This window comes from Takifugu rubripes, chromosome 13, assembly GCF_901000725.2.
Source record: "Takifugu rubripes chromosome 13, fTakRub1.2, whole genome shotgun sequence".
Taxonomy (NCBI): domain Eukaryota; kingdom Metazoa; phylum Chordata; class Actinopteri; order Tetraodontiformes; family Tetraodontidae; genus Takifugu; species Takifugu rubripes.
In genome coordinates, this window is record NC_042297.1 from 11924558 (window position 1) to 11944349 (window position 19792).

The window sequence follows — 19792 nt, forward strand, 5'->3', positions numbered from 1 at the left end:
TGCAAAAAAACAGCAAGGAGAATAGATGAGTGGAGGTGTTGGATTAGAGCGGACGTGTAAATTTGTGTGCAGCTGTGACCTTGTCCTTGGGAACCTCTGCAAAGTGTGATGCACACGGCATCTCGCGAGGGATAAAATCTCCTGCTCTCTTCACGCCTGTCAATATTTGTAATGACTAGAAAAAGATTTAGAGGACAATTTGTGGGGGATAAAAGTAAAGGACAAAAGTGCTTTTTGACCTGGGTGTTACAGTCAAAATCTTCCTTAACAGCTGTTTTATGCATGTAGGACTTACAACTTAATCGGGAATATTGATGGTTTAAACATAACAGCTGGTGACTTTTAATTACAGTTGCTTAATTTGGGGATAATTATTTATTGTCCTCGTGAAATGGCCAGAATGAATGCCTCTGGGGTGCTGGCCTGGTTGTCCAAAGTCTGGTCCTCCCTCAAATAAATTGCTTTTCAAATCGCTTTAACTCTGTGTGCTTTCTCCAAACACATAAACGGCCCATGGGTGTGAGTGACAGCAGCAGGAGGGCACAGAGTCATATCTCAGTGGATGGTGGATTCTGTCCCAGGTCGCCTAACCATAACCCAAACACATGTTGCAGCTGAGCTTCTCTCTTTTTCTAGTCCACAGCCATCAACAGGTTGTTGCAGATGTTTGTGTATCAGAACTGCTGCAAAGCTGAAAACCACAAATCAATCACATCAACCCCTCCTCGTTATCTCCCACCGTGCCTCAACTCTGCAGATGTGAGAGCATCTGTTGATAAAGATGCTGTCTGCGCCACCACAGACTGATCATTCAGGGGAACACAGCATTAATCAGGCTGGGAGGGGGCTCCAGGGAAACGGGAGAGTCCAAGATGGAGGTTAAAATGGTCTGAGTTAAGAAAGATGGAGGAGAGGAGAGGAGAGGAGAGGAGAGGAGAGGAGAGGAGAGGAGAGGAGAGGAGAGGAGAGGGGGGAAGGAGAGAAAAGGGAGGACATTTTTGCTGGTCATCAGAACTTCAAAGTTTTGTTTGAGGGTTAGAATTTGGTTTAGGTTAGGGTCAGGATTAGGGGGTTAGTTGGAATGGTGAGGGCTAGGGTAAGGAGCTGGGGAATGCATTGTATCGATTAAAGTACTCACAAGAATAGAAATATCTGTGTGTGTGTGTGTGTGTCTTTTCGGCAAAATATGTCTCAGCTTGCAAAAATACCTGAGAAATGATGATAACATGAAATTTCTCTGTGTGTGTGTCTCGCTCTCCCGCGTGCACACACACACACACACACACACACACACACACACACACACACACACACACACACACACACACACAATCACATAGATATACACAGATGTGTGCTAACAGGATTACAGAAGCTAGAAAAAAATTGAGCTAAGGGAAACACCGAACAAGTTCTCAGCTCTGGTGCCAATAAACAAAGTCAGGACCCTGTTTGGATCCCTCAACGGTGACCTTCAGCTATGACCTTCATATCTGCTGGACTCCACAGATCTGCTCCAGATTAAAACCTCACGGAGGTGAATTGGTAGCTGGTTACTTAATATTCTTCCTTTCTTAGCATCACATCAGGTTCATCTTTATCATCATTAGCATTTGTTGTCCACAGCAAAGGAAAACTTTGTTGTTCTTCATTGTCTCTGGGTTGGTTGCTGAGCCCAGCGCAGCTATATTTAGTTCAGCATGTTGCTCCATAAAGATGCCGCATGTTGAAAGTAGGGCAGCCCACAGTGGCAGAGGCCTCTGCAACCTGCCTGAAAACAACCTCAAACCTTTGATGGTTAAAAATAATAACCACCTGCACAATGAATCCTTCTGTGGAGGAACGGGAGTGTAGTGTGCGGGTCCTTCTTAATTATAGCAAAGTTCTGGATTTATGGCTGCAGGGAGGCAAATCGGTTTCAATGCAGAGATAAATATCTCCCTCATTAAAACCAAAAAGCATCACTCAGGACAACTCAGACACATTCAGTTAAAAACAGGAAGGAAAGTGAGTGAAATGTTCCTCCCAGCGCACATGGACGGGATGAATAATTGACGGGAGACAAACTGTGGCAGCCTGTTACGTCCATGTGGAGCAGAAAGGGTCATTTCCTGATCAGCTTGTGTTCAGTCGTTGACACTTTAGCTCATCTTTTATTCTTCAGTAAGATATTGTTGATATCCAGTGCTTGAATGGGACGTGACTGCTTCAGACTCTTGTCTCCTTGTCTCGGACTATCAGGGCTAATTTTGCAGCTTCCACCTCTTCTCGCCATTTCTTCTGCGGCAGTGGCATTTTTTTGACATGTTGCTCCGTGTTGCTAATGATCTCCATCAACTTTTATAGGAAAACCTCCGACCCCGCTTGCTGCCTTGTCTCTTCTGTAGCAGAGCTGATTGTGAGTGCGTGTGTGTGAGTGTATTGTGAAGCTGCACTTGTATCTGTAGCAGATGATCTTCTCACTAATTATTGCTGATAAAGGCGATGCTGACGCTCAGGAGCATCAGAGGCTCACACATTGTGTCTCTGTGGACAATTATTGGCAATGCTCGTCCAGACAAACACGAGTCCAACTATCCTTTTTGTCCCAGCATAACCAGTAAAGCGCCTCATTTCCTGCCTTCACACACCTCTTCATTTATTACGGCCACCGCACCCCTGTCATTCTCCACCTGACCAGACCTCATCTGCTCCTAAAATCACCGGGTGACCCACATGCCTCTGATTTCATGTTACCTGCCTTTATATTTTTAACATCCTGCTTTATTTTTCATGTTTAAACTCATCATTTAAATGTTAAGCAGAGAGTAAAAGTACTGCACAGTTCTGGTGTAGAAATGCCATCTCATTTTGGGTGGAAATAAGGAATACAACAATAATAAAAAAATTGATTCAAACTAATCAGCAGAAGAAACAGGTTTAAAAAACAAATAAAGAAAACCCACACACAATCAAATAAGCACAAGAGTGGATTTGATCCAAATGATCAAACAGAATGATTGGGGAATGTCAGACTTTATCCATTGTTATCCACATTAAGTCAAACATTCTTTTTTAGGTTAAGCTTAAAATACTTATGTGCCATCATAACTATTTTAATGTTGGATGGCAGGGCGTCAGCTTTAAATTGAGGGACTTTTGGGGCTTTAATCAGATATTACATGTATTTTTCTGCATGATTTAAGTAAGTTTAATGTTTCTTGTTGTGACGGGTGTAATTGGGACCCAAAAGCAGCACTCTGGAAAGCTGGGACCGTTGGTAATGACCTTTATTAGTACACGGGCAAACAGGAACTCAGGCAGACGAGGAAACAGTCTGTTCTTCATGCTCAGGGCCCACACAAAGTCTATGGGTTTCAGGCTCGGGGATTGGGTTGAGCTGAGCCAGAATGCGGAACCGAGGGGGAGGACGTGAACCCTCGGAACCGTACAGTTCCGTTTACAGCGGGCAGGAGTGACAGGGAGGGGCTTACAGGAGATGAGGCCAATGATGCAGCAGAGCAGACTGGGGATGAGCAGCAGCAAAGTCGGGACCAGGTGGAGAAGTCAGGACAATGTGAGCAGACCGGAACCAGAAACACTGAGGCAGAAGTCGTGGTCAGGGACGGAAGGCTGGTGAGTTTACCGGGAGACAGGCGGTGCAGGCAGGTCAGAGGCAGGCAGGTTCAGCACCAGGAGGTCAGGCAGGTAAGAAGTGCTGGAGAGTCTTGCATGGAAATGCTGAAGAACAATCTGGGAAGGACTGAGAGTGCAGGGGAGGCTTATAAACCGGGCTGATTGGGAATAAGCTGCAGCTGTGCTCGCAGGTGAGTGGAGTTGAGCTGATGGGGTGGGAGTGGCTGGCAGGTAGAGTGGAGCAGAGGCAGGTAGAGTGGAGCAGAGGCAGGGAGAGTGGAGCAGAGGGAGGGAGAGTGGAGCAGAGGGAGGGAGGGTGGAGCAGAGGGAGGTGGAGTGGAGCAGAGGGAGGTGGAGTGGAGCAGAGGGAGGTGGAGTGGAGCAGAGGCGGAGGAGAGTGGAGCAGAGGCAGGGAGAGGAGGGATCTGGGGGAATGGAGCTGTGACACTTGTTGCAGATCCTGAAAGTACAAAGAAAACATCACTTAGAAGTCTGAAACCAACAAGTAAGGACTATTCATATAGCCGGCAAATAATCATGGTCAAACACATTGAGGCCTTTTTTGATCAGTATGAGCTGTGATGAGTTCCATTGGTGGATTTCTTCATTCTGGATGGGGACAGATGATCAGTCAGTGTGATTTTATTCATTAAGTGCAGGTACATGGGCTGAAATTCTATTTATTATGCAGAATGTGACATTGAAACTTGGAATGATCGTGTTTGTTCTTTAGTAATATCAGGATATCGTCTTTGTCTCTATGGTTTGAGCACAAAACAGTGGCCACAAACATTTATCTGCTTGTGCATTTGTAATTTGTGCATTTATTTTGACATGAACTGGGATTGAATAATGTAGATTGTTAATTTAAGTAAGATGTTTTATTGAAAGGTTGTATTGTAAGTGTAAAAGAAGCTAGAAATCAGCTAATCTGTTGCTAAGCAGCTACAGTAACTCAAATGGATCAAGCTAAGTTAAAATGCTAGAAACTCTAAACCAAGAACTTCCTCCAGTTGGTCTGGCCATGTTTGTGAAATTAAATTTAATAAATTCAGGAAAGGGATGGATGACAGACAGATGTGTGAAAATATTCTGTTAAAGGTAGCTCATAAAGTTAAAATGTGCTTTTCCCTCACTGCATCCGTACAGCCGTCTCACACGGATGATGTCAGTATACGTGATGAATGAGGATCCAAATTTCTGATTTGGCCTGCCCTTAGCAACAATAGTTGGCTGGCCATTTCTGGAGAAAAATTACTTGAAAACCAAAGTTGACTTGGTTAGTTAATTCTCTTGCCAAATCTCTTTAGGACCCAATAAGTCATTCACCAGATTTACTTTGATCAAAACTCTTGTTTGCCTGCTGTAACAGCCAGGCATTAAATGGAGGATTGTACAGACACAATACAACACACCGGTGCACGCACACACAGACACACACTTACTCCCCGTAGTGCATGACGGAGCGGTATAGTCAGTGTACGAGTTGTTTGTTTGCACCTTTCTGAAGTTCTTCTCTTTTCCTGCACAGAACAGGAAAAAACAAATATACTTAGGCGAGTTTATCTTGACCTTTGTGTGTTCTCAGCCACTCTAAATCAAGACTGTTATAGAGGTATGCTGAGGTGCCTGGGGCCATGGTAATCAGACATTTACTGCTTTAGCTCACCTGGCTGAATGTTGGTGTAATTGATGGTCACGTATTTATCTCTGTCAGAGTGGGATTGCTCATGGTGGAAGCCCAGAGCGTGGAGAATTTCATGATGCACCACTCCTGATTTCACATAACCGGGGCGCTGCAGGGAGATGTACTGCCTCCCCCCCTGACGGCCAATGGAGGAACCACACCTGACCAACAAACAGCATAAGCAGTGAATTTGGCATGTGTGTGTGTGTGTGTGTGTGTGTGTGTGTGTGTGTGTGTGTGTGTGTGTGTGTGTGTGTGTGTGTGTGTGTGTGTGTGTGTGTGTGTCTCACATCACCCATTTCGTGAGGTAAAGCAGATAGAGTCCCGGTAGAAGAACCAGTGCCACCACATCCTCGGGATCCAGATCCGGGAAGAATCGGACACACGTGTAGCGGTTGAAAATGGTCAAGGTCTCCATGCCGTTCTGCTGGACCGGTGAGCGTGCCGCACCCGGTTCCTGGGTTCTCTGCAGTCCCGGAGGACTGCTTCTGGTCTGAGGACTCTCCGTTGGACCCCATGAAGTGCAGATCCTACTCCTGAGCTACCTGCAGTCCAGGAGGACTGTTTGTCTTTGTGTTGCCCTCCCGTAATAAAACTCATTTGGACCCTCTTACCACAGTGTTCTGGTCTGCTCTCGGGTCCTCTCTAAAACCCATATCGTAAAAGATTTTATCTTACCTACCTCTGATTTCAACTGTCCTTTCTCTGATTTCATCTGATCTGACTTATTTTATCTATCTTCCCCCAGATTTCATCAATCCCTTCAAATATGGAAGCCGCATCATGACTGAGTGTTTTATCCATGTTCTTAATATTTTTAACATTCTGCTTTCTGTTTCATATTTAGACTCATAATTTCTTTTTTATGCATAGATTTGTAGTAGTGCACAGTCCTGGTGTAGAAATCCCATCTTGTTTTTTTGGGTGAAATAAGAAATACAACAAAAAAATGCAGCTGCTTTTTTTAATCAATAGATTCAAACAGTAATCAGGAGAAGAAACTGATTTAGTAAAGCAAAAGAAAAACACATGCCACCAAATAAGCACAGACGACTGGATTTGATCCAAATGATCTAAAAGAATGATTGGGGAATGTCAAACTTTATCCATTGTTATCCACAATAAATCAAATGTTAATTTTAGGTTTACCTATGAAGCTTTTTGCTACAGGGTTAGGGTTGACCTTTACTGTCTCACAACTTTATCATTACTTAATCAGTTTTATGATGGCACATAACTATTTTAATGTTGGATGGCAGGGCGTCAGCTTTAAATTTAGGGACCTTTTTTGGACTTTAATGCATTTTTCTGCATGATTTAAGTAAGTTTAATGTCTCTTGTTGCAGGTCATGAGAGTACAAAGAAAACATCACCTAAAAGTCTGAAACCAACAAGTAAGGACTATTGATTAGCCGGCAAATAATCATGGTCAAACACATTGAGGCCTTTTTTGATCAGTATGAGCTGGGACGAGTTCCATTGGTGGATTTCTTCATCCTGGATGGGGACAGATGATCAGTCAGTGTGATTTTATTTATTAAGTGCAGGTACATGGGCTGAAATTCTATTTATTACGCAGAATGTGACATTGAAACTTGGAATGATCATGTAAGTCAGTTTATTGAAAGGTTTCGTTATATGCCCTAAAAATAAGATGACATTCAGCTGATCTGTTGCTAAGCAGCAACAGCAACTCAGAAAATTTAAATGTGCTTTTCACTCACTGCATCCATACAGCCGTCTCACACGGATGATGTCAGAATACGTGATGAATGAGGATCCAAGGATCTGATTTGGATTGCCCTTAGCAACAACAGTTGGCAGGCCATTTCTGGAGAAAGAAGTCCTTGACAACCAAAGTTGACTTGGTTAGTTCATTCTCTTGCCAACTCTCTTTAGGACCCAATAACTCATTCACCAGATATAATTTGATCAAAACTCTTGTTTGCCTGCTGTAACAACAAGCATAAAATGGAGGATTGTACAGACACAATACAACACACCGGTGCACGCACACACAGACACACACTTACTTCCTGTAATGCATGACCGAGCGGTAGTTATAGCTAGTGCCCAAGTTGTTTGTTTGCACTTTTCTGAAGTTGCTCTGTCTTCCTGCAAAACAGAAAAAAACAAATTAAACACTTTTGTTTTCAGTCAAATCAAGTCCACAACAAATGAAACACAAGTCAGTCTATTTTTACTGTCATGCTGAGGAAGTTAATCAGACATTTAGTGCTTTAGTTCACCTGGCTGAATGTTGGCGTAGTTGATGGTCACGAATCTATCTCTGTCAGAGCGGGATTGCTCATGGTGGAAGCCCAGAGCGTGGAGAATTTCATGATGCGCCACCCCTGAGCTCACACAACCGGGGCGCTGCAGGGAGATGTACTGCCTCCCCCCCTGACGACCAATGTAGGACCAACATCTACCCCCCCAAAAGAATTTCAGCCAGTTAATATTGTGTGTGTGTGTGTGTGTGTGTGTGTGTGTGTGTGTGTGTGCGTGTGTGCGTGTGATCACCCATTTCGTGAGGTAAAGTAGATGTAGTCCCGGTAGAAGAAGTGCCACCACCTCCTCTGGAAGAATCGGACACACGTGTAGCGGTTGAAAATGTTCATGGCCCCAATAATGGTGCTGCGCTCTCTGCTGGCTGCTCACACAAACCATAAAACATGTTCAGCTCACAGGCTCCTACTACTACTGCTACATGTGGCGTTTAAAGTATTCTACTTCACAAAAATAAGAATAAATGAGTCAAACTTCCCCCCAAAACAACATGCTCCCCATACTCACAGTATGAAGAGGAGATAACGTAGGGGATCCGGACGTAACCTCGAGATGTTCTCCACTTGCAGCCTCTGGATGTGCAGGGACTCGCGTTCCTTTTTCTCGGTGGGGCAACATCGCCGTCTTCGATACCTGCTGCTGCTCGGCAACCAACAAACATTCTCACAACTTTTTCAGACATGAAACCTGATGTTGCCCTTTGAAGTCAAAGCATGTAGAACTTACTAATGTTCTTGTTGGCTTCGGAGATGATGGCAGAGATGTCAACAGACTCGTCTGGGTCAAACAGAAATCAGAAGATTGAGTAAACAAATTGTAAAATGTAATAAAAATAGTCTCCTGTAAGACGTAAACCAAATGAATCTTCAATATTACCATCATCTCCAAGTTTCTCTTGAGCTGCGCTCTTTAACAGAACAGCACAGTTTTACATTTTATTTTGAGTGTTGGCTGAAATATTAAACAATTTACTATCCAAAACAAACAAACAAAAAACAACTAGATGTCAGACTTACTGGAGGGATGGCTGTCAAAGAGAGGAAGAGCAGGAAGAGGACCATCGGGGTCATGATGGTGGTCATCTTCAGATCTAAATTGTAAGAGAACAGCAGGAACCTTAACACCAAGGAAAAGACAAAGTGGTTCTGGAAGCAAAGGTCAGGATGGGTGTTTACCTCTCGCATCTGTATTCTGATGCCTGATGGAACAGTTGTTTGTCTCCACGTTTTTATAGGCTGCTCACACAGGGTGGAGCTGCAGTTTCATCATCGTCGGCTGTCAAATAAAAGCTCTCCAAGCAGAAAAACTGGCTCTAATTCCAAGCAGCACGTGTCACACAGAGACAAATATTCCTCGCATAGCTGAGGCCAAACTGCATCTTTAAAATCAGAGCGTCCTCAGAGTGACATCAACCTCCGATGCTGAGGCAGTATATTTCACATTTGTTCCCAGATTAACAAGCGGCCTCCCTTGTTTTTGCCAACAGTCTTGGTTTTGACCCAGTAGTGCTCTGGTATGCTTCTCGTTTTGAGGTTTGGGCCGTACAGATGATAGGATTAACATTGAGGTCAAAAGTGATCCGGAATACAGAAGTAGATCAGGCTAAGCAAGTCCTTCGGGGAAACCAAAACGAAACATAAATTCCTTCACATCAGGGCAACAGACCAGCCCCATGCTAATAAAAACAAGCTTTAGAGCCATATATTACTTGATAAACTTTCTAACATTGCTGCAGCATTTTTTAGAATCCACCAACTGGCAACCGAGAAATATTGTAACGTAACGAAAATTAATAGTTTTTCTCTTCAGTTCGGACTCCAGAAATAAATTCGGGTTCTGATATTTTCCCAGGCACCTGAGAAATCCTGAACCGAATAATTTTAATATAGTTTTCATCACTGTGCATCAAATTTCATTACCGGTATATTGTTATTATTCTTTTGGAACAGTAATTTTAGGAGTTTCTGGCTTGTGAACGTCGATGTGTCTTTCTCCGGATACACCATCTGTACCTGCACCGTCCGGTGAGGCCGATGTTTCAGCAGGGATTCCTGTCCTGCCAGGAGAGACAACTGCTTCCACCAAGGACACTGGGACCCCGCTGTGTTCAGAAAACCCTGCTGGCTTTCAGGCATCGGGGGACTAGTTTAACGACCCCCGTGTTAGGTGAGGCTTGTAAGGTTTATCGACACATTGATGTGGATATTTTTTATTAGACATATCTGGCTCTGAAAAAAATCCCTTTTATTACTAAAATCATCCCATGCTATTGTTTTGGTTTTGGTTGTCATGTCATCCAGATTATTTTAAATGTGCTTGCTGGAAATGGCTGTCATTTCCTATTTCCTGATTCATTTGTACAAAGGAGCTTTTGAATAAACACCCTAAGCTCTGCTGTGTGTGACTAAGATCGCATTCCTGTTGTTATATGTTGGCATCAAATTCAAATTCCATTTCTTCCCCATTCATTTTTCTTTGGTGAATGTATGCAGAACTTTATCAACTCAAATCTCTTTTCTTGTTTTGTTTCACAACATGTTTGATCGATAACTCACAGTAAATTAAGTTCTCATTCAGTAACCATAAATATAATTGTTAAAATACACATAAACTACAGTATAGGTCAGGCGTTTTGCGTTTGTTACCACCTAGCGGTGACTATGAATATTGCAAGAACCTACCGCATCAGGTGGAGCTGTTGTTTTTGCTTTAGGCATGCAATGTTTTTTTGTTTTATTGTGTCATGCACTATGAAAGATTTTATATGACAGATTTAGCTGTCACTCACCCATGAAGTTGACACAACTGAAGGGACCAAAAGCCAAACCCTTCTTGATTCTCCTACCTTGTACCAGTCCAGTGACTGCGACATGTTTTCCAGCTGCAGTACAGATCTGGTATGAACTGGTCCCTAAGCCCTTCTAGAATCATAGTTTCAATACAATTTCATCCTTTCTTTAGCTCAGTCTGAAACCCGACTGCAGATGATGATCCATATTCTGAGAAACCATAGTTTGGGATGCCCCTAGTTTTTAATTACTTTTGGGAGTTCTTTAGTTCTTGTTTGTCCTTTGGTGGCCTTTGTTTTCCTCCTGTTGGAGGTAACAGCAGCAGGTTGGATGTATATGCATTTTAAAGGTTAAAAAATCACTCTGGCTGCCATTGTGCTGGTTGTTCCAGTTCCAGATGGACAGTTTTGATTTATTCCTCTAACATTGTCAGATGATCTTTCAGATCCCGTCTGAACACTCTTGCCTTTACTACTCTGAGACAGTTTTGATGAAAATAGACCCTTTTGTTTATCTGAGCCTGTCGATTCTGAAGTACAGGAGCACGTTTCTGTGATGATGATGCTGTTCTCTTCATCACCATCTGATGTCTCGAGTTTTATTCTTCTCTTTTTGGGGTTTGATGAAGGTCTGGCACATGAATTCTGACTTTTCCCTCTGTGAGGGCCCTAGTTGACGCTTCCAGGCCCCAAACTGTGATTCTTGAATTCTAGTCAACCCTTTAAACAGTCCTTTAAAATTGTACGGACCACCCAAAATGTCCCTGCTTCACAAAAGTGTCCTCACTTTGCAGGTGGAATGCAAATTCTTGCCCTCCACATGTGGCATGCACAAGAATAGGCCCACACTACAGTATTTTATACTCATTAACCACATAATCACAGTGATCCTACCACATCAGTGCAGGGCTTTAATCAGAGCAAACTGTGACGGTTCACTAGGTGGCCTCACGTCTGGGTTTAATATTTGGAAATGGTGTCTGGCTGCGCTTGGTCTGGTGTTGTGTTTGACCTGCAGATGGAGCTGTTTGGGAGGCCACCACTCCAGGTGTGGCTCATTAACCTGATGAGCCAGGTGATGGCTTAAACCCGTGTTCGGGAACCCTGCCCAACGCGTCCACTTGAGAGTGCCAGTCCCGTTGCTAAAGCCTTGTTGGGTTTACCCTCGTTGGATTTTGTTATAACCTGTTGCACCTCATGCTTTCACTTTCACCACTGACTTTTCACTTTACTTATTCAAAAAATCCCTTTTTGTTAAAATCCTTAAAAGTGCGTGGTCTCCCCGTTTATGTTGTGGTCATTCAGAGCCAAGTAGCCATGACAAAACTACCATCACATTAAGATGTGTGAAGAACCCACAAGTGTTTGACAGGTGAGCGTTCCCACAAAATTAATAGTAATGGATTTTGCTCGTTGGTAGGTGTCCTTAAAGTCCAAAATGTTTTAACTTTGCTCATTAACTTTGATCCATGCTATCATTCTGTACTGTTCTGTGTTCTTCACCAGGCTGTCAGACAAAGATAGAATGATCAAACGGGTGTTTCATTAAAATTCCATTTTCTCCCTTTGCTTCTTGAATGGTTTCTCTTTTCTGAATTTATTTGGTTGAGGAAGTGTTGAAATGCTTCCTTGACCGGGGTTCGGTTTAACCCCGAGTGCCCTGTACCCGACCACTGTTGGTTCCTTTTGGATATGAAAGCTTAAAGTCAAACATTTGTTGCTTATTTTATTGATTTAAATGTCTTATCAGGAAAACAAAACCCCATGAAGCATCAAAAGAAAGACGAACAGAGGGAGAAATTCAGCCCATTGGAAGATGGTTACATTCTAGTCAAAGCTTTATCTTTAGAGACATCCCCATAAACCTGAAGAGAAACACATGCAAAACAGAACATGATAAAGAATAAGCAGACAGTAAAGAGTCGGGTAATATTTAAATCGATTTTTTGTCATCTCCTGGTAACGTTTTTGTTGCAAAACTCATCAGACGTGACATTTCCAGATATCCCTCCTGGGGACAAAAGAAGAGCTTTCTTTAGCTGGATGGATCACGAGATCTATTTGATTAATAGGTGATTGACTCACAGCATTGGTAGAGTCTGTTGACGCGCGCGACGTCATTGGTGCTCATGGCCCGGGATCCCAGGACTTGGTTTGGGTTGGGCTTAGCGATGAGAGTCGGCTGGCCATTCCTGGAGAAGGCGTACCTTGTTGAGAGAGGTTGACGTGGTTAGTTTGTTCGTTTGTGTTCACCCGTGAACAAATGTGATCCGCGCTCACTTGCTGTAATGCATGACAGAGTTGTAGTCATAGGGAGTACCCAAGTTGTTCGTCTGCACCTTGGCAAAGTTTCCAATTGCTCCTGGGCAGGACAGAAAACAGTTCAAATGTTATTTCCCTTCAGTGGGCCCATCTTTTTTTTTATAGTAACAGGTGAAAGAGGAGCCATCTGTGATGTGCTGGAGCATCAGCTGTGATACCGAATCTGTCCCTCTTCTGTCATCAGAGGTAACAGATGGCATTACTTGGGACTTAGCAGTGTTCAGACTAATTCTAGACTCTACTGGAAAACCTCTGAAGGTGCTGTTTATAAAACTGTAAACTGAAAAGAGCTGACCTGGCTGAATGTTCTGGGTGAGAATGGTGATATAGGTGTCCCTGTCAGAGCGGGCCTGTTCATGGTGGAAGCCGAGCGCGTGGAGAACTTCGTGCTGCACCGTGCCGGTGAACAAGCAGCCCTGAGCCTTCAGAGAGACCGCCTGTCCTCGTCTCTGGCGACCGATGTAGGACCAACACCTGACGCACAAGAGTGACGGTGTTACCGGAATTGAACCCTCTGTGAACTTTCTCAGGCACTGAACTGCACTTTTGTCTCCCGGAAAAGAAACACGGTGAACAGAACCCGAGGATCTTTTGTTTGCTGGCTGATAGGGCAGCGAAAACAGTGGGATGATCTCTTTGAATTTTTACAGGGAAGCAACAGGTTTCTGTCATCATACCCGCTTCCAGAGAAGAAGTACAGGTAGTTTCTGTGCCACCATCTCCTCCAGACAAAGCGGATGCAGGTGCGTTGATGGAAAGTCAACAGGGCACGAATGATGATGTTACGCTGCGAGGTTGCTGTGGACAAGTGGACAGGAAAAGTCTCATTTAGGAGGGTTGCATTCTAAGAGATAAATAAATCGATTGTCCAGAAAAATGCAATGACTCTCAGGACCCAAGGAAGCAACTTACAGTATGAAGAGGAGATAACTATAGGAATGTAGACATATCTTCCACGTTTAGGCCATTTGCATCCCCTGGCAGTGCAGGGGTCTGCATTCCTGACTCGAGGAATGGCAACGTCGCCGTGCTCAATTCCTTGTTCTGCAAACAATCAAATTCTTATTTCTTCATTTTTAATGGTGGGAAACCTCTGACTCCACAGCTGGGAGAAAGAATCATTGCCATACCTATGTTTTCGTTAACCTTTGCGATGATCTCGGTAACGTCCGAAGACTCGTCTGGAATCAGAGAGAACACATTTACAGAAAGAAACGCAGGAGTCGCAAAGAGAGCTTAAGTTCTTCTCAACTCTTTTTCAACTTGCCTTCAATTTCATCCTGGGCTGCACTCTGAAACAAAAGGTCTCATAAATGTTTGAAGGTGATTTTTATTCTAGAATCTGATGGTGTTGAAGGAAGAATTCCTCTAATTACCAAAGAAACGTTCAGACTTACTGGAGGAACGGCTGTCAAAGCGAGGATGAGGAGAAGAAACGGAATCACCATGGTGGTCATCTTCAGCTGATCCCAGAATGTGAAAGAACAGTAAGACCTGGCAGTCAGAACATCAAAGGGTCATCCACGAAGAGGTGGCGGTCGGTGAGGAGCGTATCTGTCGTACCCGGAGGTTCAATGAAGCAGGTGCTTCTCTCCATGTGCTATATATGCTTATGCCTTATGCTACTCCCCCTTTGTGGGAGTGTAGGTATTTATCTGCAGTCAACTGTCAATCAAGCAAGGTCTGGAATTTAAGAGGGTGCACCTCACAAAGTGCTCAGCGAGAAATAATGAAGGCAATTTACAGGGCTAACTTTCTGGGCTCCTGATTGGTGGATGATGTGGATGGTGGTGATGTTGACAATGATTAAGCATTAATGTTCTTGAGGTTTCACGCACAATCACGGCAACTTCACGATATTCTGTGCAACATTACACACTCATGTAAAACAAACAACAAAGCTGTTTGTATAAATTTGTCTTGTGTAAAACTGCATATTTACACTTTATAAAAACACTAGTGACATAAAACTCTTCTGAGATGGCGTCGAACATAAATAGCGTTGAGAATTGCGTTGACCAGGAAGCACATTGTTGTGTCAACCTAAACTTGTCAAAAAACCACGTGCAACTCAGCCTTTCTCACATGTGTCCCTGAAACTGAACACAAAGAGTGACAAAGGTCAATGATGTCAGTGAAATCTGCCTCCCACATTTTACCCCTGCGGTCATTTGAAGTTTTTAAATATTGTATGACACCACAGAGTTATCACCGGGGGACAAAATATTATACGTATTACTCAACAGGGGTATTAAAAGTTCAAATCAGTCTTTAATTCAGCCTGACTGGGTTAAAGTCAATATTTAGTTTAGTCTTCTCAGTGTGGGAGCAATACTCCCAAAAGTACTTTTGCAATTGTTGATCGTTATTTTCCGATCTTCCCCCATATGTTTCCGTGCTGTAATTACTGCGAATGTTTCCAGGTAATTAAAGCTGACTGAAAGTACAGTTGAGCTCTGATGTCAACAGACAGTGTGAGATGCAGACATGTGGAAAAACTGCATGTTCCAGTCAATGCATTCCCATCTCACCTTATATGTTCTCACACACATCTGTTCTTTTGTCTTTCTAAGGCCTTTCAGTGACATAATGCATTCCTCAGCCTCTTACTGTAACCCTCACCTGTCCACTTACAGTAAACCCCTGGACCCTCAAACACACCTCTGAGGCAAAATGCCTCAAGTTTGCTGGTGAAATGTATATTTTGGCCCTTATGATGTTCATATATAAGAACACACATACACAGAGACACAGACAGACAGACAGACAGACAGACAGACAGACAGACAGACAGACAGACAGACAGACAGACAGACAGACAGGCAGACAGACACACAGAGCTAAAAAAAGATTCTGTAACTATTGACTTACATGCTAACATGTAATGTTTGCTGAAGTACAATCTGAAAATTTTAAATAGCAAATACTATAAATCTGTTATATGTTTCAATACATATGGTTTTAAAAAAACTATTTGGGGAAGTCATTTCCTTTTCCTCGTCTTTTGTTGGAGGACTCGCATGGCTGACGCATGAACAGTAAAATACTGTCAGAAGATCAGTCCGTCCATCTCTTGACTCCTCTTCTTGTCATCATTCTGGATTTGTTAGCTGAAATATTCAGATTTCTCAGCAGCAGCATGTGTGTGCATGGAACTTCCCTGACAAAGTCTGCACGCGATGCTTTCTTCACCTCCCCCTCATCTTCAAACATGCACACTTTCACAGGCCTTTATTCCACACACAATTCTCTAGATATGTAATACTGCAACAGTGCAAACAAAAAAAGCTCATCACAGTGCTACTGTGGGCATAGTGACACGTTTCTAAACAGCCGTCCGTATGTATTACACCTTGCTTTAATCCAACCTAATCCTTCATTTTAATCCTCCATCATCTCCCTCCCAGCCTACCTACTTGGCCTGAGTTAGCTTTAACTATCAATGAGATCATTTGTTATGATCTTTCTGTCAGGTCAAATAAATGTTTCAGGCGATTAGCATACAGCTTCACCACGCATCAAACTTTACAGCTATCCTACAAGCCTTAACTGTGATGCACGGCCACAGCTGTGTGAAATCTATTTGGGCTATTGACGTGAGTATTGCACCTGAGTATCGATTAGATGCATGCATGACTTCTCTGTACATCTGCTAGCGATAACAGGAAACTCTAACTGCAGGAAAAGTCCGGACCTACAGTGCATCAGAATGCTGACAGAGCAAGCATGTAATGTGATATGTACAATGTTAACTTTGTAGGTAAGGAGTAACTTCTTTTTCCTCGTGTAGATCACGTGTATGCGTGTCTTCAGCATATCAGTGACTGCCACACGCTGTATTTCCAGCCTGTTTTAAAAGAGCTTTAAGTTTAATTTCTGTTTCAACTGGATTTGAATATTTAAATTGCACATCATGAAGTTCACAGACTCACATTTATGGTCTTGTGCCCTTAACAAATACGCAGCTGTCATCGCTGCAACACTTACATTAAGTTGAATGAAAAGTCAAAGAAGAAAGCCTTCCATTTGCGACAGTATCATAAAACAAGGACGATGGCGACGGTAAGAATCTGTGTGTGTCCACTGTCAGCGGCACACCTGCTGCATGATTACCCACCTTTCTTTTGAACAACATCCTGCACCACCCCCGCAGTACAGCTTGCCATCAACATGGCCTTTTGGTATAACAAAACATTCAAATGCACACAAACCAAAAGAACATGGCTCACCCTCATCGAGTTTGTGCAAGATCTGACTGACTCAGTTTGGTTGTTCGGGCAGCATCAGAGACTGACACATTTTGGGAAACTGTGTGACTTGGTAACATGGAATTAGAACTAAAAACTTTGTATCTAATAATGTGGGTAATTACATCATAGACCATAAAGTTAGTACAGCAGGTCAGGTGGCATTGTTGGCCGATGAGTCTGCTTTTATTCAAAAAAGCCTTTTCAATGCATCAAGTTCTGATAAGGTGTGCTGAGAGAGTTATATTCACCAAAAAGGGGCATCAGACTCTTTCTAAGAGTGATCATGGCATGCACGAAAAGGCAGTCAGTAGATGAAATGTACGGTAGTTGCTGCAAAGGCATTGGGCCTTGGAAAATTAGTGTCCAGTCCACTTCCCTAATATAGCCAGTAAGTTATAGCCTATTCAAGGTCAGCCAGAAAGTGTATCAGATGTTGCCATTATGTCTCTGGCCTGTGCTGTGACAGTGCCAGTGCACATGATGCACACGGTTCTACTACCGAGAAAGTGGAGGGGTGGAACTGCAGAGGTTTGTGTAACTTTGCCTGATCTCTTTAAGTCTATGTGACAGTCTGGGTTTGTCTGCTAAGCAAGAAGGATTCTAGTTTAAAAGATGTGTCTGGCTGAGTGTTTTCACTTTCATGCCAAATCATATTCTCTTCAGAGGAATTATTGTTGAAAGACCGGGTGCCTAATAGAGAAGCTATTGTTGGGGAACCTGTTATTCACTTCATAGTGCCAAGAAAGTTCCGAGCATTAGCGTTTCAAACTTGTAAAAAAAAAAAAAGTAGACTAGCCTCCGGAGGTAAAGGAAAGATACGACCTGTTGTTGCAGTACTGTTCTGGGCCCTGCCTGAAGCATGATCTCTCAGTATATATCAAAAAGTGTCGCACATGTCACTAAACCAACCCAGGCAGTCAAACAGCCATTTGAGCATTTGATTATTGACCATGTTGGGCTGTTGCCTCGTTGACCTATCCAGAACTGGCTCACAATTATTTGCTGACTGTCATGTGCTGAGTAAAAAGCAGCTTATCCACTCAGAACTATAACTACTAAAAGCAATGACACAAGTCATTGTTTGTGTTTGGAATAATTATTCAGAGCGGTCAAGGCTCCAATTTCCATCCCATGCTGCTCTCTGTGGTTGGCAATCACATAAAGGCAGTGCTTTATAAACTGCCTCCACCACAATTTAATCTAAATAAACAAACTGTGGCATCAGTCAATAATCAAAACTTCAAAAATCAAAAGCTTTTTTTAAACTGACACTTCCGTTTAAGTTCACCAATTTCACTGTATCCTCTTAGTGTCTTTTCGTCTTTACATGCAAAACATTCTTTATGCTGTAATATGTATTCATTTATTTGTTTATTTTTATGTCAAAACTGCATTTGAGGTCATAAATATTCCTCCATGTGGCACTGCACCTCTGTGGAAAATTGTTCCTCTTTTACATAGACATCACGATAGATCACATTTCAAAATATGATGAAGAGTATCTCTGAAGCACTTTTTCATGATACTATAATAATCATGGACAAGAGCACATTGTAAATGCCACAAAGTGTCCTCCATGTTGTGGAAATTACCACCTTACTTCAGAGAAAGAGAGCACTCAGGTTTTTATAGAGCACCCGCAGCCTCTTTCAGTGAGTGAGTGAGTGAGTGAGTGAGTGAGTGAGTGAGTGAGTGAGTGAGTGAGTGAGTGAGTGAGTGAGTGAGTGAGTGAGTGAGTGAGTGAGTGAGTGAGTGAGTGAGTGAGTGAGTGAGTGAGTGAGTGATACACTGTGCACAGAGGGATTCAGCCAACTCCGAGGGACCTATGGTGGCTACAGTTACCGCTGTAGTAGGTTTTGAAGGCGTCTGATACCTAAATGTGCAGGAGCAGCTATAGGTGTTCGTGGAATTCTCACAGAGTCATTTAAAAGTATTAATTATGTGTTTTATATGAGTGTGCTTTTCATATGCGGGTGAACCATGTGTGCGGTTCAGTGATCCGGTCCTTCAGGTTAAAAGTCTGTGCCCACGTCTTTGCAAATGAAAACATTAGTATGGATGTGGTGTGTCAGGAACACACGTGAGCATTCCACACAGACAGATTCCAAGAAAAGAGTTTTTATTTCCTGGTTTGAGGGCTATTGGAAGCGAGTGTTGAATTTTTATGCACATACCATAGTAATTTAAATATAACAGCCCCCTTTATAAAAATCCCTGTTTATTAAATACCACCAAAGAAAGCTGATAATTAATTTGAGAAGCAAATTATTGGTCAATTCCAGAAGATGTGCAGAAGTGTGGCAGGAGCTGGGCTGCATCTGTCACATTTGGGATCGATGTCAGCATCCATCCTTACAAGCCTGACCTTGGAGCAGAGTAGACAGACACCTTTCAACTGAATGACAGCGTGCCAAATAGAGGTCTTCTAAGATCGCCTCACCAAAGTCAGTTTCACACCTATTCATTAAGGATGTTTACATTTGTTAGATTGATTGTGTGTGTTGATTAAATCATAAATCAAGCTGATAGCTCAGTTTGTGGCTGATTTCAAAATGCAAAACCATGTGTAGTAGAGAAGTGGGAGGGGACATTAGAAAGCAACCACAGTTCGTGCTAGAAAATTCCAAAGCTGCAGCAACCTATGGAAATGGGATCTGGAGATATTGTACCTCTGATCCATTTGTTAAAAGGAGGCAAAAGCATCCTTAATATAGAGATCAGACACAGAGATCAAACCTTTTCCATTTGGTATTTTGCGATTTTTGGTGCAGGACCTCCTGAATTGATTCCAAAGATTAACTGCGTGTATAACCATCTTGATGAAGGAGAAGTGAGAGACAG

General features: G+C 42.9%; 2 protein-coding genes across 3 annotated transcripts; both read right to left on the reverse strand.

Annotated features, from left to right (window-relative positions):
- Window positions 1-6252: 6252 nt before the first annotated feature.
- LOC101063070 (high choriolytic enzyme 1-like) lies at window positions 6253-8869 on the reverse strand. Its single transcript, XM_003969753.3, has 10 exons — window positions 8767-8869; window positions 8608-8681; window positions 8468-8498; window positions 8318-8368; window positions 8099-8230; window positions 7826-7955; window positions 7552-7730; window positions 7336-7417; window positions 7027-7148; window positions 6253-6799 (listed from the first exon to the last, which is right to left on the reverse strand). Exons 2-10 carry the CDS (start codon window positions 8671-8673, stop codon window positions 6795-6797), a joined length of 798 nt encoding a protein of 265 aa, XP_003969802.2. The 5' UTR covers window positions 8674-8681; window positions 8767-8869; the 3' UTR covers window positions 6253-6794.
- A 3221-nt stretch (window positions 8870-12090) lies between these two features.
- LOC101068482 (high choriolytic enzyme 2-like) lies at window positions 12091-14312 on the reverse strand. 2 transcript variants are annotated; one of them, XM_003969610.3, is made up of 9 exons: window positions 14099-14311; window positions 13969-13993; window positions 13832-13882; window positions 13614-13745; window positions 13379-13499; window positions 12997-13175; window positions 12660-12741; window positions 12465-12586; window positions 12091-12390 (listed from the first exon to the last, which is right to left on the reverse strand). In XM_003969610.3, coding segments are annotated over exons 1-9 (774 nt in total). In that variant the 5' UTR covers window positions 14159-14311; the 3' UTR covers window positions 12091-12388. The 2 variants fall into 2 exon arrangements, with proteins under 2 accessions (XP_003969659.1, XP_029702603.1); XM_029846743.1 differs by lacking the exon at window positions 12091-12390 and having other exon boundaries at window positions 12445-12586; window positions 14099-14312.
- Between the last annotated feature and the right edge of the window lie 5480 nt (window positions 14313-19792).

Excerpts from the sequence above, each read along its gene's own strand:
- LOC101068482 (XM_029846743.1), bottom strand. The coding sequence starts at position 14,158 with ATGACCACCATGGTGATTCCGTTTCTTCTCCTCATCCTCGCTTTGACA. Across the intron at positions 13,746-13,831 it reads AAAGGTTAACGAAAACATAG|AACAAGGAATTGAGCACGGC; the intron begins GTATGGCAATGA and ends GATTGTTTGCAG. Across the intron at positions 12,587-12,659 it reads TCTGTCATGCATTACAGCAA|GTACGCCTTCTCCAGGAATG; the intron begins GTGAGCGCGGAT and ends TCTCTCAACAAG.
- LOC101063070 (XM_003969753.3), bottom strand. The coding sequence starts at position 8,673 with ATGACCACCATCATGACCCCGATGGTCCTCTTCCTGCTCTTCCTCTCT. Across the intron at positions 8,369-8,467 it reads AGAGAAACTTGGAGATGATG|ACGAGTCTGTTGACATCTCT; the intron begins GTAATATTGAAG and ends TGTTTGACCCAG. Across the intron at positions 7,956-8,098 it reads CGTTATCTCCTCTTCATACT|CCAGCAGAGAGCGCAGCACC; the intron begins GTGAGTATGGGG and ends TTGTGTGAGCAG.